Source organism: Gavia stellata, chromosome 1 (genome assembly GCF_030936135.1).
Source record: "Gavia stellata isolate bGavSte3 chromosome 1, bGavSte3.hap2, whole genome shotgun sequence".
In the NCBI taxonomy this organism is placed as follows: domain Eukaryota; kingdom Metazoa; phylum Chordata; class Aves; order Gaviiformes; family Gaviidae; genus Gavia; species Gavia stellata.
In genome coordinates, this window is record NC_082594.1 from 15,682,815 (window position 1) to 15,698,318 (window position 15,504).

General features: G+C 39.0%; 1 protein-coding gene across 1 annotated transcript; it reads right to left on the reverse strand.

The window, feature by feature from the left end:
* Window positions 1-2,108: 2,108 nt before the first annotated feature.
* On the reverse strand, window positions 2,109-15,131 carry TMEM123 (transmembrane protein 123). Its single transcript, XM_009811153.2, has 5 exons — window positions 15,074-15,131; window positions 12,739-12,804; window positions 7,948-8,136; window positions 6,348-6,501; window positions 2,109-4,172 (listed from the first exon to the last, which is right to left on the reverse strand). The coding sequence occupies exons 1-5, from the start codon at window positions 15,129-15,131 to the stop codon at window positions 4,148-4,150; spliced, it is 492 nt and encodes a 163-aa protein (XP_009809455.2). The 3' UTR covers window positions 2,109-4,147.
* Between the last annotated feature and the right edge of the window lie 373 nt (window positions 15,132-15,504).

Here is a 15,504-nt window from a genome sequence, read left to right on the forward strand (position 1 = left end):
AAATCTTTAAAGTACTCTTTCCTTACAGAAATTAAGTGTCAATCTTTATTTACATAATCAGGATATCTGCATGCTAAATTACTATTTCAGTTATTTAATACAGTCAACCCCTCTACATGTGTAGAGCATAGCTAAATTCAGGTCCACTGCTTGTTCCAGTGCTGCAGTGACCTCCAGGACTGCGGCCTAAATATGTACTTAGTGGTGGTACGATACACTGAAAAGCTGTCCTGTTCGCCCCACTTCCTAAGTATGTAACTTAAAGCTGGGGTTCCACTTACTGTTAGAAAACGAATGTAAAGTTAAAGGTAAGATTTATGAATTGTACCTTACGTTGTCTAGTATCCTGAAAGGCTATGACCTGAAAGGTCAGGTTTTATATTTGCACCGATACCTCTGAAATCTTAAGCACGTAATTTTGCTTTATTGTAGTAACAAGATTACAAAATACATTAAATGATTGAGCTGGGCAAAAATGCACTAGGTCTGGTACTCTAGCACTTAAAAGTATATATAGTGAACACTTTTTATTCAGGGGTTATGATTGTGGAAAGGATTAAGGGAATTATGAAACTGTCTAATAAAATAAAAATCCAACTGAAATTGATATAGTAACTCCAAAGATTTAATTTTATTCATTCATCTGTGCAACAGAGGTGAGAATCCCAGTAACTGAGTTGCACTAATTGTTTCCAAACTTTTCAAGTCAAAACCAGCAGTTTTCCATCAAAGAATGCAATTAAGAAAAATCACAAAAGTTACTTCAAACCACTCTTCCCCCTGTATCTCAAGCTCAGTAAAAAAAAAAAAAGAAACAGCCCTGCTACCCCCATTTCGGGTGCATGGCTGGTGCTGTAAGACTACTCATTAGCCATGGTTTGCTGGAGTCAGCTGTGCCTTGGACATGACAGGTTGTGCTGGTTTTGGCTGGGATAGAGTTAATTTTCTTTCTAGTAGCTAGTATGGGGCCATGTTTTGGATTTGTGCTGAAAACAGTGTTGATATACACAGGGATGTTTTAGTTACTGCTGAGTAGTGCTTACACAGAGTCAAGGCCTTTTCTGCTTCTCACACCACCCCACCAGCGAGTGGGCTGGGGGTGCACAAGGGGTTGGGAGGGGACACAGCCGGGACAGCTGACCCCAACTGACCAAAGGGATATTCCATACCATATGATGTCATGCTCAGCATATAAACTAGGGGGAAAGCTGGCCGGGGGACCGCTGCTTGGGGACGGGCTGGGCATTGGTCAGAGGGTGGTGAGCAATTAATTTTCATTTGTATCACTTGCCTTTCTTGTTTGTTGTTGCTATTTTCCTTTTCATTACAATTTTCATTATTATTATAAATATTATTTTATTTCATTTTTTAAACTGTTCTTGTCTCAACCCACGAGCTTTCTCACTTTAACTTTTCCGATTCTCTCCCCCATCCCACTGGGGCGGGGGGAGTGAGGGAGCAGCTGTGTGGTGCTTAGTTGCCAGCTGGGGTTAAACCACGACAGTCCTTTTTGGCACCCAACGTGGGGCTTGAAGGGTTTGAAATAATAACTGATTGAACAGAGCATATTAGAAGGGATTTATATCTGTTAACAGCTGTGGGTCACAATATTGATTCATCTGTTCTTGACATTCGTTTATTTGATCTGCACCATGCTCTTTTTTTTGCTGTGTCTGTTAAAGATTGGTGTTGGCTTTTTCAGCTTGCTGTGCTCTGTAGTGATTAGTGATGTTTTGCCTGGGAGATTCGTTATTAAAGCACTGACCTTGAGCTTAATCTGGTATTTGGTCTCTGTACTGAAGCCATTACTGTACTTCGGGTACCATCTCATGGAGACAATTAACAATTATACTTCTTCCTCTGAGAGGTTTTTCGTGGAGGAAGTACAGAACGGCACCCTTGCTACCTTCTTCTGTGATGTTGTCTCCCTCGTTACAGTAACTTCTCAGTACCTTGAACATCCTTGGGCAGTTAAAATACTTCCATTGGTATTTCTTAGAAATACTGCTTTGGTCTTGTCTGAGGTCCCTAAGAGGGAGCAGGAGACAGAATCAGAAGAGGCAGCCTGTTCTGCAGTAGAGCAGTCACAAGAACAGGAGGAAGAGACTGAGATAATCAATGAGACAGAAACTACCCACTCCCTATCCCTAAGTGAGCTGCAAGATATGCGAAAAGATTTTAGCCATCAACCAGGTGACCCAATTCTCAGCTGTTTGCTTCGATGCTGGGATATTGGGACCAGTAGTCAGGAAGTAGAGGGTAAGGAAGCCTGGCAGCTGGGATCCTTTGCTAAGGATAAGGCCATTGACAAAGGGATTGGAAAAAAGGCAGGAGTCCTCAGTCTTTGGCGGCGACTCCTGTCAAGTGTGAAGGACAGGTATCCCTTTAAGGAAGAACTTGCAAATTCTCGAAGCAAATGGACCAACATTGAGGGGGGCGTCCAGTATCATGGCCCCATGCTAGCTACTATAAAGAAAATTAACTCTCTCCCAGCCAAAACCAGCACACAGGTTTACTACTCCATGTGAAAAAGGAAAAAAACATCCATACAGCCACTTTAGCATTGTATGTCAGAATAAACTATGGCTCAACAAAAAAAATTAACCTGTACCAGAGCTGTAGTCTTATTTCCCCTGATGCGTTGTACCCCAGCCCCCTAACAGACATATATGCAGTTCCCCTTGTGACCTTCCTCAGCTGCCACCACCTCCCATCTGTGCCCTGCATTATGGACTAGTGCCAGCAGTAACCAGGATGGTCAAGTCCCACCACACCAACCCTCTTCACCAGAGAGAGGTCTACAAGTGGAGCCTGAGCAGGACTGAACGATTACTCAGTGACATAAAGAGACGCAGGCCCTGCATTTCTTGAGCCTTCCTCTAGTTTTCCTTACATCAGTGTAAATCAGGAGCCCATCTACTTAAGTCAGCAGGTAATCCTCAGTGTAAATGCAGAAGTGATACAGAAGTGGCATCAACCATCTTGCACAGGACTCCCCAGTGTATTTGGGCCTTAACCTAAAGGCCTTCTGAGAAATGCCCCGTTGCCTTCAGTGGGCTTTTGACCAGACCTCTGTACACAGGTGCAGCAGTACCAAGTTCTGAAAACAGCTGTAAAAATGCAGATTATATTCTTCTAAAATGCTATTTTACAGATTTTCCACTTCTCTGTGTAACTTTCAATGCTTATCAAATGCTGCTAAAACACTGCATACAGTTTCATAATAAAAACCAAGAGTGAAGTGATTGCTACATTCAACCTAAAACCCCATTTTTAGAAACAATTTTCATATTTTATCATATTTATAATGGCACCATTACTTTTTTCCATTTTTATATTAAATTGCACATGCTTCATTAGGACATGCTAGAAAAAAGAAGCTAGGGATCGCACAGTCTGTTTTCTTATAAGGGCCCATTTAGAGACAAGGGTTGTGGATGGGTATCTCCAGTCTGTCCATGCTTCCTGCAGCTAGTCTCATTGTATAGCCTGTTAAGGAAAGTCTCTGCAGGTCACTGGTGAGCTAATGATTGAAGTTTAAAGTATTCATTATCACCTTCTATACAGTTAGCAAACCACACACCTTTATAGCCTAATAAAAATTAACTAACTGAATTGCTCAAAATCCAAAATTTCTAAACTAAAGTTCATATCAAACTTCAAAATAAATACAGTTTATTACAAAATATTAGGAAAAAAGGCATTTTACTTGCAAAATCCTACACATGGTCTCAAAGGTATCCTATTTAACCTACTATATCCATGATGGAACACACTGAATTTACGCAATATGTGAGAAATAATTGAACTTACTTAGAATTGCAATGATGCGATCCACTGTGCTAGTAATTAGCTATTTCGGAGACTCATGTGTGTACCTTAAAATGACTCAATATTGTGTTTCTTTAAATTTGATTACAAATACTGGAAATAAAAAAACTGTCTCTACAAAGTGCTGAGTTCCTCTTCTTATGAAAGCCAATGCAAAAAAATCAGGATGTTTAAAGAGCTTCTCAACATTTTGCAGGATCACACCCAAGACAGGTTTAGAGACTGTGATGATCTTTATGAAGGGAACTCTTTCAGAAGTTAACAACAGCTGTGATTGATAGGATGGGTTTCCAACATTGTCTTCCCTGAAGTCTCTTTAAATGATGGCATCATGTTCATCACTGTAATTAATAGAAACACAGTAATTAATGTTCTGCAGTACAAGCAACAGTCAACACTGAGAAACAGCCACCCAGCTGCTGCTAAGGAGGTTATTTTGTGAGCAGAGGCCATCTTGCTGGGGAGGGCTAAGGGCACATTGATCTGGGAGTTACCGTCCTCTCTGAGCCAAGTCTGAAGTTAACAGAAAAATTTCATTTTGTCAACACTCCTCCAGCTTCACTAGCCTTATTAACATTCTGGCTTTCACATTTCATTCAAGTACATATTCTTAGATCAGCTGTTGCTCAGGCATTTTTATCTTATCTATCTTACCTATGTCCAGTAGTAACAGCTAATTAAAGCCAGTTTACAAGCTCAGCAACAGGTTTCCTTTGTTTTAAAGACACTATTGATCTGAATTCTACAATAGCCATTCAAACACTATTGTGGGTAAATATGTGCAGCAGGGACTGGTTGAATTCCATGACCAGCAAGTAGGAGTCAAGATGGAAAGAAAACAAAGCCTGAACACTAGCATCCCAACAAGTCTAATGACATCACCCCACTTAAAACAAGCTTCTCAACTGAGATGGATGATACTGAATAGGGAAAAGCAAAGCAACCTAGTTTTAAGAATTCCCAGTTCTTAAACTAAACGTGGGACAAGGAGGCAAGTTTGGAAGCCTGGAAGAAAACTGAGTAGAGCTGGGTATAAATGGCAAATGAGATGGTACAATTTTGATTGAACTAGTCACTACAAAAGGGGTGAGATACAAGATAAAGTCAAAAATCATAGATGTCTGACTGGTACTATGCTCTCAGAAATGCGTGCTGCAAAGGAGAGGAAAAGAGTACCTCCACAAAGAAAAACTATATCCAAGACAAGACTGGATCTACTACCTCCTGTCCCCCAATCTCATAAAGGAAAGAGACCAGTTGCCTGGAAGAAGTTGGTGGCAGAGAATCTGTTTAACTTGGTATTTTTCAACTTGTAGTCTACAGATTATCTGAAGCCCACAGACAACTTCTAAAGGGTCTTGAAAAGGTAACGAAGAAAGCAAGCTTACTCTCAATAGGCTTGTATTTGCTGTGCAGCACCTACACTCCATAGGGAAAATATCAGCAGCCTGCAGCTCAAAGAAGATTCAAAGTCACTGTTGTACACAGAGTTAACAAGTGATTTTAGGTGGGATCCAGCCTATACCTTTCAGTATCCACAGCACAGACTTCTTTAAGACTCTCAGCTGCCCTCACAGTAAGTGAATACCAAAATGCATGGATAGCCTGATTCATTTGACAGATTTATCCTACTTCAGGGTAATATGAATGATATGAAATTACTAGTTCAGATGCAGATGCCTGTATTCGGTTAAATGAATTCTACTTCTCATTTCATGGACTTGTGAAACGTACTTAAAGCACATTCAGTGCATACAATTTTATGGACAGGTTTCTGGAGTTGAGAACAAGACAACACAGAAAAGTAAATATTAGAAATCCACCAGTTGGCCTGCAAGGTGGGGCAAAAGTTTGAGTTCATATATTGAGAACAAGCAAATACTGTGCTTTTAGAAGTGTGAATAATGGCCGTATTGCCTTTGAATGTTTTCTGTGACAATAAATAAATGAATCAATTCAACAGTGGTGGCTTAAGAATGTGGAATATTAGATGTCTGGCTTTAAAACTGGCTGCTCAAACTAGACTTGAAGGTACATAAAAGGTGATACAAAAGAGAGATGGTAACAGAGTTCCAAGAGGACAACATACAGGTAGTAGAAAATAGAGCTACTACAAAAAAATTAATGGCAAGGGGGAGGAAAACAACAAAGAGTGAATAGACAAATAGAGTCTAGGAGAAAGTGTCAGGAAGAACCAGAAGTCTTGCAAATTGCAGCAAACATTTCAAGGAAACGTTAGCTATTCATGGAATAGCTAAAGGACAAGGATCGTTTAAAAAACCAAAATGATCTTATATAATAGATCAGAGAAAAAACCCGTATAGAAGAGAGGCATAATAATAATGAGGAATAGCTGAAGTGGTGAAAGACAAAATATCACAGTTAAATCTCTTAATGATATTAATATAATGTACATTAAACAAATGCATGTATCAGCTCATTCTCCTTGTTTTGTTCGTCCTTGATCCCCTCAAGAAAGTAATAAGCTAAGAAGGGACAATCCCTCAGGAACTTACATGGTTCTGTACTGAATGCCTCTTCTAGAGTGATATGTTTTGCATCCGATGTAGAGAATAACTAGGACTCCAAGTGTCAGCACAATGCCACCTACAAAGCTGCCCACGTCGAATCTGGAGGTTTTGGCTACGATAGCCTCAGATTTTGATGTGGCTGAAAAGCAGAAAACAAAAGGCAATTTTTACAGAGCTTGCAAAATTGTGTTTTGAGGGATTCCTTTATATCCTGCCCTCCCCATTGACATATCATCTAAAGACCAAATTAGACAAATTTAACATAGATAAACTGGCAAGATACCAGCCAAGCACACTGAAACCTAGAGCTCCATTTTTAAATGCCAGATTCTGGTGACACAGGAGCAGCTGATCCAACTGTTTGCCGTCTCTGAAAGACTGACTGCCCCTTCTCCTCTCCACCTCCCTTTCCTCTGCCTTTTTTCCCCCTGCTCTCCTCTCCTTCCACACATGCAGTTCCTTCCCTTCTTAGGGCAGTTCTAGTGTTTTTCATACCCTCCATGAGCCAATTTAACTCACTAAGCTGGCCTGAAATTAACCCAAGCAGAAAAGGAAGTGGCTTTTAGTCAGATGAGCATACTGAGTCAGCCTGCAGAAGGGCCAACAACCACCAAGTCAGTCCGTATAGTTACGTGGTGGGAGTAAAATACTTTTGGTGGCGATGAGCTGTTGAATTGCTTTACCTTGCCTCATGGAACTGTACCCTTACTCTCCAAGTGAGATCAGCTCTGCAGCCCAACACGACTATTGGCATAGATAACATGACCTTAGATAAGCCATAGCAGTTTCCATGTGAAAACTGGTTTTATTTGCTACAAACTCCCACCAAAAGACCCAGCCTGTGCCCATCTCTATTTGTACCTGCCAGAGGGAGTGTTATGTGGCCAACTAAAAGTTCTGCTGATGACAGCTTCACCTACCCAATAACGCTTCACTGACACGCGAGCAACCCTGATCTGTTTAGAAGTGTATGCATGAAGTGGTGCGAACCACCAGCTAACCGCAAGGAAATACTGAATTCTACACTTACTGTTTTTGTATTAAAGGATACTGTCAAACTGTATTTGACAACTTTTACATAAAGTGTGACTCATTCATAGTCATAAAATTCATTACATTGCTACAAATATAGCTAAGAGAACTCAGTCTTTCTACCAAACCAGCAGACATACCTTGAGCCACAGGCCAGCTGTGAAAAAGGAAGTGTTAGAGATGAGTTCAAGTAAGCTGTAGAAGGGAGAGCTAAACAAATACAGAAGTTGTATTCAAAAGCCAGGCTGTCTCCTAACATTGCTAATCTCCTTGCTGGTGACTGCTGGTTCAGAGCACTTGCATTTTTTATTATCTTTTTTCCTAAATACATCAGGCCTCTCAGGTTAAGTGAAGCCTTATTTAAGTAAGTGGAGTGCTCAGAGCAACGTTATTGTAGCCAATTTAATAATAAAACCCCACCTTCCTCTCATTTTTCAGCATGCAAATACCTTCTTTCTTTGTTATATGACTGTAAAACTAACAATTCTACAATTGTACAACACATGTCAACATGTATACGAGCCTTTACGAGCTTCTTGAAATGTGAACTCACCTGTTACAGAAGTGAAAGAAATCTTGGAAGTGGTCACCACTGTAATATTGAGTTGTGATGATGTGACTGATGAAGCTGTGGTGGATCTTGTTGTCTGGCTGGTTTTGTTGGGCTGAGCCGTCAAGGTGACAGGCATAGTGGTGTTGGTGGGCTGACTGGTAGTCAGATGAGTAGTACTGGTGAACATACCTGGGAAAGTTTTATTTATGATATCACACAGAAAATTACATAAAAATAATAAACTGTATACTCATTGAGTAAGATAGCATTTATCATGCCCAAATAGAATGGCAGAGTAACAACGAAAATGCCACTGCATGGATATCCAGGCTTGCATACAGACTCTTCCCCAATGCATTTCATTTGGAAAGACCTAACTTCTGGGGCTCAAGTTCAGGAATGGTTTAAAGGAAAGGCTGTAAAGAAAACCTGGATAGTATCTGATAACTTTTAAGGGTCTATTTTTTTTTTTATAACACTATCCAATTCCATAGAATCACACCTAACTTACAGTATTTTAAAATGTGATAAAATTCTGGATCAAGAGTAACTTTCCATTTGAAGCGCCCAACTTTTCAGATAACTAAGCTTTTCTGATAAGAATGGATTTTGCATGAAAAAACCATCCCCACCCCCCAATTTTAGTAGTCATTTAGTCTTTAATTTGCTTTTGAATGAAACGTTGGCTTAAGTAAGGCTGCACGTATATTAAACTTACCAGAGAGAATTCTTTATGTATGTTAAACTTGAAGTTCAAAAGGTTTTCCACATGTGATAAAAGTTCGACTAAAGTAAATCTGCTGGCTTGTATCATTTATTTAGTAGCGAGCTGTCTTGCCAAGGTTAAAACAAAGACTGGAATGCTGTTTCACAAGTTTCATTGACACCTAACATCTTTAACTTTTACTCTGCTTTTACCTAACACTTCCCCAGTAATGAACTGTTCAGAATAAAAATACCGTGAAGCAAAATTCAAGAATAATAGAGATCGATATTTATAGCAACATCCTTAGAACCTTAGTAGAAGGCAGCCAGCTAGAATGATTTTAAGAATAATTACTTATTTTTCTAAGAAGGAACTAACAAGAAACATGAGCCTGTTATGCAACTAACATTTCTCTAAGCAGACAATATGAGGCAAATAGCTTTTATGTATGAAGGAATTTTAGGGAGAAAAAGCTCCCTTTGCAGCTCTCTACTTCTGTATTATTTCTAGAACCTCAGACATGCTGGGTTGCTTTTAAACACCACAAAAGCTTTTCATTATGGACATTCAAATGTCTAATTATATCCATGTTTTCTTGAAATTGTCTAAAACTAGAGCAACTGAAGAATAGGTAGTTTCATCTCAATTCCACAGTAAACTTGATATTCAATTTTTGCTTTTTTTATACAGCATCTAAAATGCTTCTATAAAATAACCTTCCTGTAAGTGTGGTTTAAAACATGAGTAGCCACACGCAGAATGGTGTCTTTGCCAAGACTTAAGTATCACTGCTTCCAGTACAGATGTGAACATCAAAAACTTAAAAGAAACCCAAACAATACGACAGTGTAAGCATTCAGAAAGGAACTGGCCTACACAACACTTTTCTGAAACATTTAACATTAAAACTACTGAAATGGCCCAATACAGTCCCCATAGTAAATGTTATTTATTTTCATGTTATTTGATATTATAATTGTATTGTGCCATAACCCTAGGAAACACTTTGAAATGAGCATTCATTGAGATGGAACAGTTGGAGTACTATATTCATGTGCTTACCTTATTACAATTAGGAAATTCAGTTCCTCTATGAAGCATGTGTAAAATACATCAGATAAAATTCAGGGCACATTTTAATACTGACAGGTAAACTCCCCAAAGGCACAATGATCTATAAATATCAAATGGTCCCCCATTGTAGGAAATAAGCAAGGAAATATCTATATGGAAACCATCTACAGTTATATGACATGAAACCACACCTGGTAACTGCATTCCTAATATAAAAGATACCAAAAGAAAGAGAAATCTGAATGCAAGTGTCAACCAGTGAGTTTTCTGTGGCTTTTTTCTTTCGAGCCATGATTTCTGAGTGTCAAACTGGCTTGTGTTTCTGAGCAATATAATGGCTAATTGTTCCATGCGTAACATTATTAAACGATTTACACAAAGATGGTACTTATTCCATGGGCATTAAATTACCCTAAAGAAAACCTGAGTCAGTACAAAAAATAACCAAGCAGCTACCATGAGGAATTTCAGCAAATTTGCACAGTACTCTCCTCTCCCCCCCCCCCCCCCTTTCCTACTAGCGATCCTTTTTTCTTACTTTATCAAGATTACAGCACTTCGTGATGTAAAAATAGGAGTAAAATCTGATTAATCTCCTACAGACTTATCTCTTGTGATGTATTTAGCATCAATCATTTCAAAACATCAGTGGGAGGCTATTGGAGGCAGCTAGAGGATTTGGGAAGCTGACATGAATTGGGCACCAATCTGTTCTTCTGTGTCTTTGAAAAATCTTACCCGTACTATTTTACCAACAGAGTTAAGATGAAAGAACATTTGCTAGCAACATCTGTCCTTTTATCTTTTATTTCCCTAATTACTTTTCCCCCAAAAGACCAGCTGGACTTCATTGAACATCACACTAAACAAACCCAGACTGACTGAGTTAATTTTTATTATTTAAAAAGGATGCATGCCAGTGATACAGTTCAGGTTTATGATGTTTTATTTTTAAAAGAGACAAGTATTTTACTTTGCGTGCTACCTGTGTTTAAACATTAAATAGCTATGCTATATTCATCAATCAAACGATATATATAGTGTAAAGATAAAAATTCTTAGCAGCATGCACCACTCCCTTAGTGTTCTAACTCAACAAGAACCAACACAACTCACAAGCAAAATTGCATAAGCACTGTGCTAAAATACAATATTATTATTATTGAATGCTCTTCCTAAAATAAATACTCTCCTTTACATGGTAAATGACTGAATGAAACAGACTTTTGCTTCTGCCATGAAAAGCTTCCAAAAAAGAAAAAAAAGTCAAAGACTTTAAGCAAAATTATGTAGTCTTTATTCTGAAGAGGTTGATACAGATATTCAAAATGGATGAACATTGTCTTAAAATCTATTACGTTTCTAACAAAAAAAAAAAAAGAGAAAGGAAAAAAGAGAAGGATGCGACTCAAATGCATAACGCAAGACATAGCTGTCTGTTAGGTTTGTACTGTGCCTAACAGCAAAGGGCTCAGGCCTCTTTTTACTATTATTATCCAGACGTAGTGAAGCTCAGACCTCTGCAAGAAACCCATAGACAGGGTTGGAGCAGAGGGTACAAAGACTGGAGCACAGGGTGGGGTGAAACACCTGTGGTTAACAATGGCTTTACACATGAGGAAGGCCCTAAGGCAACAAGGGGATTACAAAAATCTCTCCACTTTCCAAGTTAGACATGCTTAAACTGGTACACTACAGGCAATGGAATGAGACACTGCACCACTTCCTTGCTATCAAAAGGAAGGTCTTTGCAGAGATTTTTTTTTTTCTTGGTGAGTATTTTACTCTTAAATGAATAGCAAGCAACTTCTGAGTGTGGTAGCTCAGAAGTTATCTGGAGACTACAGAGACACAAAGTGAGAATTGTACTGGAAAATGGAATGACATAGCTGGGATCTTATGATCAGCACAAAACTCCACAAATACAGAGTATCTTAGGGTAGGCACAATATTTCTGCCCTGCTTTCATGTGGTTCTTAGCACAAAGGGGACCCAGTTCATGCATCTCTTCTAGCTTCTCTTCTCTCAGATACAACCTTTTATCTGTGCATCACAGACTGAAAAACTGCATGACATTAATTCTTATCCAGTCTTTACTGATGTGATGAAATATTCCTATGCAAGTACTTCCAACAGATCATTTTTTGATTTCCTTTTTTAATAATCTCACATTGACATAGCCAACAGTTGGAACACTGCAAATACAAGTGGATGAACTGTTTGTTTGTGTCCCAGATTAAATACCTGCTTTCAAACTCTACTAATTGATCTAATACAGCTATTTATTCTTTCTACAAAGATGTGTTTTGTAAACACATTACTTATGTTGGAGCATCACAACTGCAACACTGCTGCCTTGGGAAATTATTCTTACCTACAGTTCTTTTGCCAAGTTGTGAAGGAAAGACAGTAGTGCTAGAACAATGCAGAAGTACCCGTGACAGATTGTCCCAGATCTGCCCCTCATGTCTTCCTTGAAACTCCAGTGTTTTGTGCAATGAGCTCTATAAGGACTATTTTCTACGGTATAAGGTGCCATAAGTCTTACCTAAAAGGAAATGGAGTCTTACTCTTGAAACTCAAGCCCCCAGGACTTCATTATACCCTAAACCTATTTACTGTGAAATAACATTAAACAGATATGCACTGTTTGCACAACAATCTGTTAATCTCTACGCCATGAAAATGGAAGAAGTTTGCTTAGAGACAAAGAATGAACACTAAAAAGATCAACTTCTTTCATTTTTCCTTGAAGTTTTATTTTGATTACTGTTTTTCAGTGGTACCACAAATGTCATTGCTTCTACTGATGAAGCATGCTACCTGAACTTGAAAAACAGTATAGCTTACTTTCAGAGTTGTTTTACATGTTGCCTCCCAGGCCTAAAATTATAATACCTCTCTCAAATACCCACTTTTGATGGATATTTCTTTAGAATTTGGTATGATCTGGGGTACGTTGGAAGCTAGCTTCTATGTTCATATTAATGGACAGATGAACAGATACATACCCGCTGTAGATGTTGCTGTAGATTGTGTGGATGATGTAACAGTGAGATTGGATGAACTGCTATTGTCTTCAAGGAAAAAAGAAAACAAGAAAAGAAATATTATTAAATTTCATTTTAACATACTATAATTAAAGTATCCACGACAGAATACTCTCCTCAGGGTATCTGTGTTTGCAGGCTAAAAGCAAGAATAGGGCAGAGAGTATTCCATCCCAAAGCAGATGGTTTTATCCCTCTACAAAACGCTTCCAGATCTCAGCGCAGCAAGAACATAGTTACACTGTACACACAGCAGTGCCCAAATGGTCTGCATCTGAATTCTTTATATCTCCTCTTTTTGCTCTCTTCCACTTCTATGTCACGCTCTATTCCAGTTGCTGTTATGAGCCATAGAGTCACTGACCTTCTTGACCTACTTAAGCACTGTGGGGTTTTTTTCTATTTTTTATTCCACTATTTCAGTTCCATTTCCTGTCCCTCAATCTTTTCTTTCATTTTGCTGCATCTCTGTAAGAAACTGGGCTCATCCTAGGAACGTACTGTACTCATGACAAGTAGAGACAGACTGATAGCCTGTGAAACATCTTTCTGTGGGCTTATGCTCTCTCTACACAAAAAGGTTCCTAAGAATGCACCTATTTCCAAAGACTTAAAATATAAACCGTGTTTCAGTCTTAATGGTTTTGTCCTTCCCTCCTTTCTTTCACTTCCACTTTTCCAGTTCTCTTTTTTTTTCACCTTTCAACTCATGTTACTTCTAGGTTCTCAGGCACCCTCCCACTCTCACTTCTGTCCTCATTACTGCATCCCTCTTCAATGTTTCTTACAGGTTAACAGTCTCTTCCTCCTGGGAAAGATCTACTGGGCTGTTTGGTAACTCCCATTCCTGGAAAAGTCACTGCTCATACTTCCCTCCCTTCATTCTACACTGTAGTCTACGCCCATTCTGTGATGATTCTTTTCTCTGAAGTAACTGATCTTTTACAGCATCCTCCCACATTGTTAGTGCTAAGCACCTTGCAGCAGCTCTATTGCTTTTCAGCATGGCTGGAAAACAATGTGCATAACCACAGAGATTACAAGAATAGCAACACAGCTACCAGAATCAAGAAGCAGGCCTATTTCCTTTGAACAGATCTGCTGTTCTTACCACTGGAAAAGTCTAGTCTAAAACAGTTTTGTCAACCCTCTTTGCAATTGCATACATGTTATGAGGAAGCTCTGGTTTAAGAAAAAATGCAACAAATTTACACCTTCATGTCACCTACCAAAAAGGGGGGAAAAAAAAAATTACAGAGGGAATTACTTTGCCTTTTCTCTGGTATAATCATAGCCAACTAGACCCACCATTGCATATTGCACACACAACCCTTATACTGACATACCTGGGATATTAAGTTGCAGATTTAACTGCCTTTGAGAAGCAGTCTATGATTGTACAATTACAAGCACATTCTTTCTTGGATATGTTGACTTTTATACCAGCATAAGCCATGGCTACGCCTGGGGCTAAACCTTTCCCACACTGGCCCAATACTGTAACCAGAACACAGCTTTGGGTTTCCCCCAAGTTCTGTGTGCTTACTTCTGCAACCCTGGGAACACATCTGGATGTGGACTGCATGCTCAAACAGGTGAAAAGAGGCCATGTACACTGCCTGGAATTTGGGTGTGAGTCAGTGATGCAATTAACACAAGATAGAGTGAGTCAATGAGCAGAGTACTGGCTATACATCCCGCTTGTTGACTAACAGCAAATGAGATGAGCTAAGTAGTACAGGGCAAAATTGGCTCAAGGAATATGCCTTTTGCATGGCACATGCTTAAAGGTGTACAGCTTAACGCAGTCAAAATGAGATTACACTATGAAATACATGTGTACTTTAGCAATGAGCTCAAGCACAGTGGACCTAGAATCCATTTTGACATTAAAAATCAAATGAAAAAGTGCCTTGCCTTTTCCTCAAGAGCACTGAATTCTAGCCTAGCAGGCTTCTTGAGCTGGTGGTTCTCTTTTTAACTGTAAATTGATGTTGGCAGATATTTCTAGTTCTATACATAAATTTTTCCCATTGTATTTCTCCTCTCTCTGTTGCTCTGGGGTACCAAAGAATGTAAGGATTGAGTTGTGTTCTACTGTTCCTCTTAAATACCTTTAGTTGTCCCGGAATACATGCAACAATCAGACTTCTTCCCTCCTGCTCTACAGCTGTTCACAATTCAATAAAATAAAATAAAGGGCAAACTATTACAGGACAGTTTAAGGCATACAGTAACACATGTTGCTTTTCTTGATGCTACTGAGGAAGAGCAACAGAAATGACAAGAGTATTACCTTGCAACGTATGGTCTGGAATCATAGTAGAGGGTGTAGTACTGCTGGAGTTGTTCATCTCTTCATTTTCGACATAAAAACCAAGAAGAATAAGATCATTTTAGGTGTTTTATTACTAAGAAGTGAAAAAAAAAGTTAGGACAGCATGTGCCACTTGCTTTGGACATATAAATGACTAAACTATCATGGACAGGAATTGGGTATTAACAATGATATAAAAGCATGGTACCACAACAGCCTGCTCTTAGCACATTAAAACCAAGAACACTTGCACTGCCTAACCATCAAATGAACTGGAACTCCTTCCCATCCTCAGTTTTATCTTTCTCATCAGCACCATGCCAAGTTCTCTTCCTCCTTGAGACAAAAGGTGACTGAAAGAAGTAAGAGGTAGAAAATCAGGCACCTTCCTTCAGTAATAACATACGACC

Excerpts from the sequence above, each read along its gene's own strand:
- TMEM123 (XM_009811153.2), bottom strand. The coding sequence starts at position 15,131 with ATGAACAACTCCAGCAGTACTACACCCTCTACTATGATTCCAGACCAT. Across the intron at positions 6,502-7,947 it reads TTCTTTCACTTCTGTAACAG|CCACATCAAAATCTGAGGCT; the intron begins GTGAGTTCACAT and ends TCTGCTTTTCAG. Across the intron at positions 4,173-6,347 it reads GGCATTCAGTACAGAACCAT|TGATGAACATGATGCCATCA; the intron begins GTAAGTTCCTGA and ends TATTAATTACAG.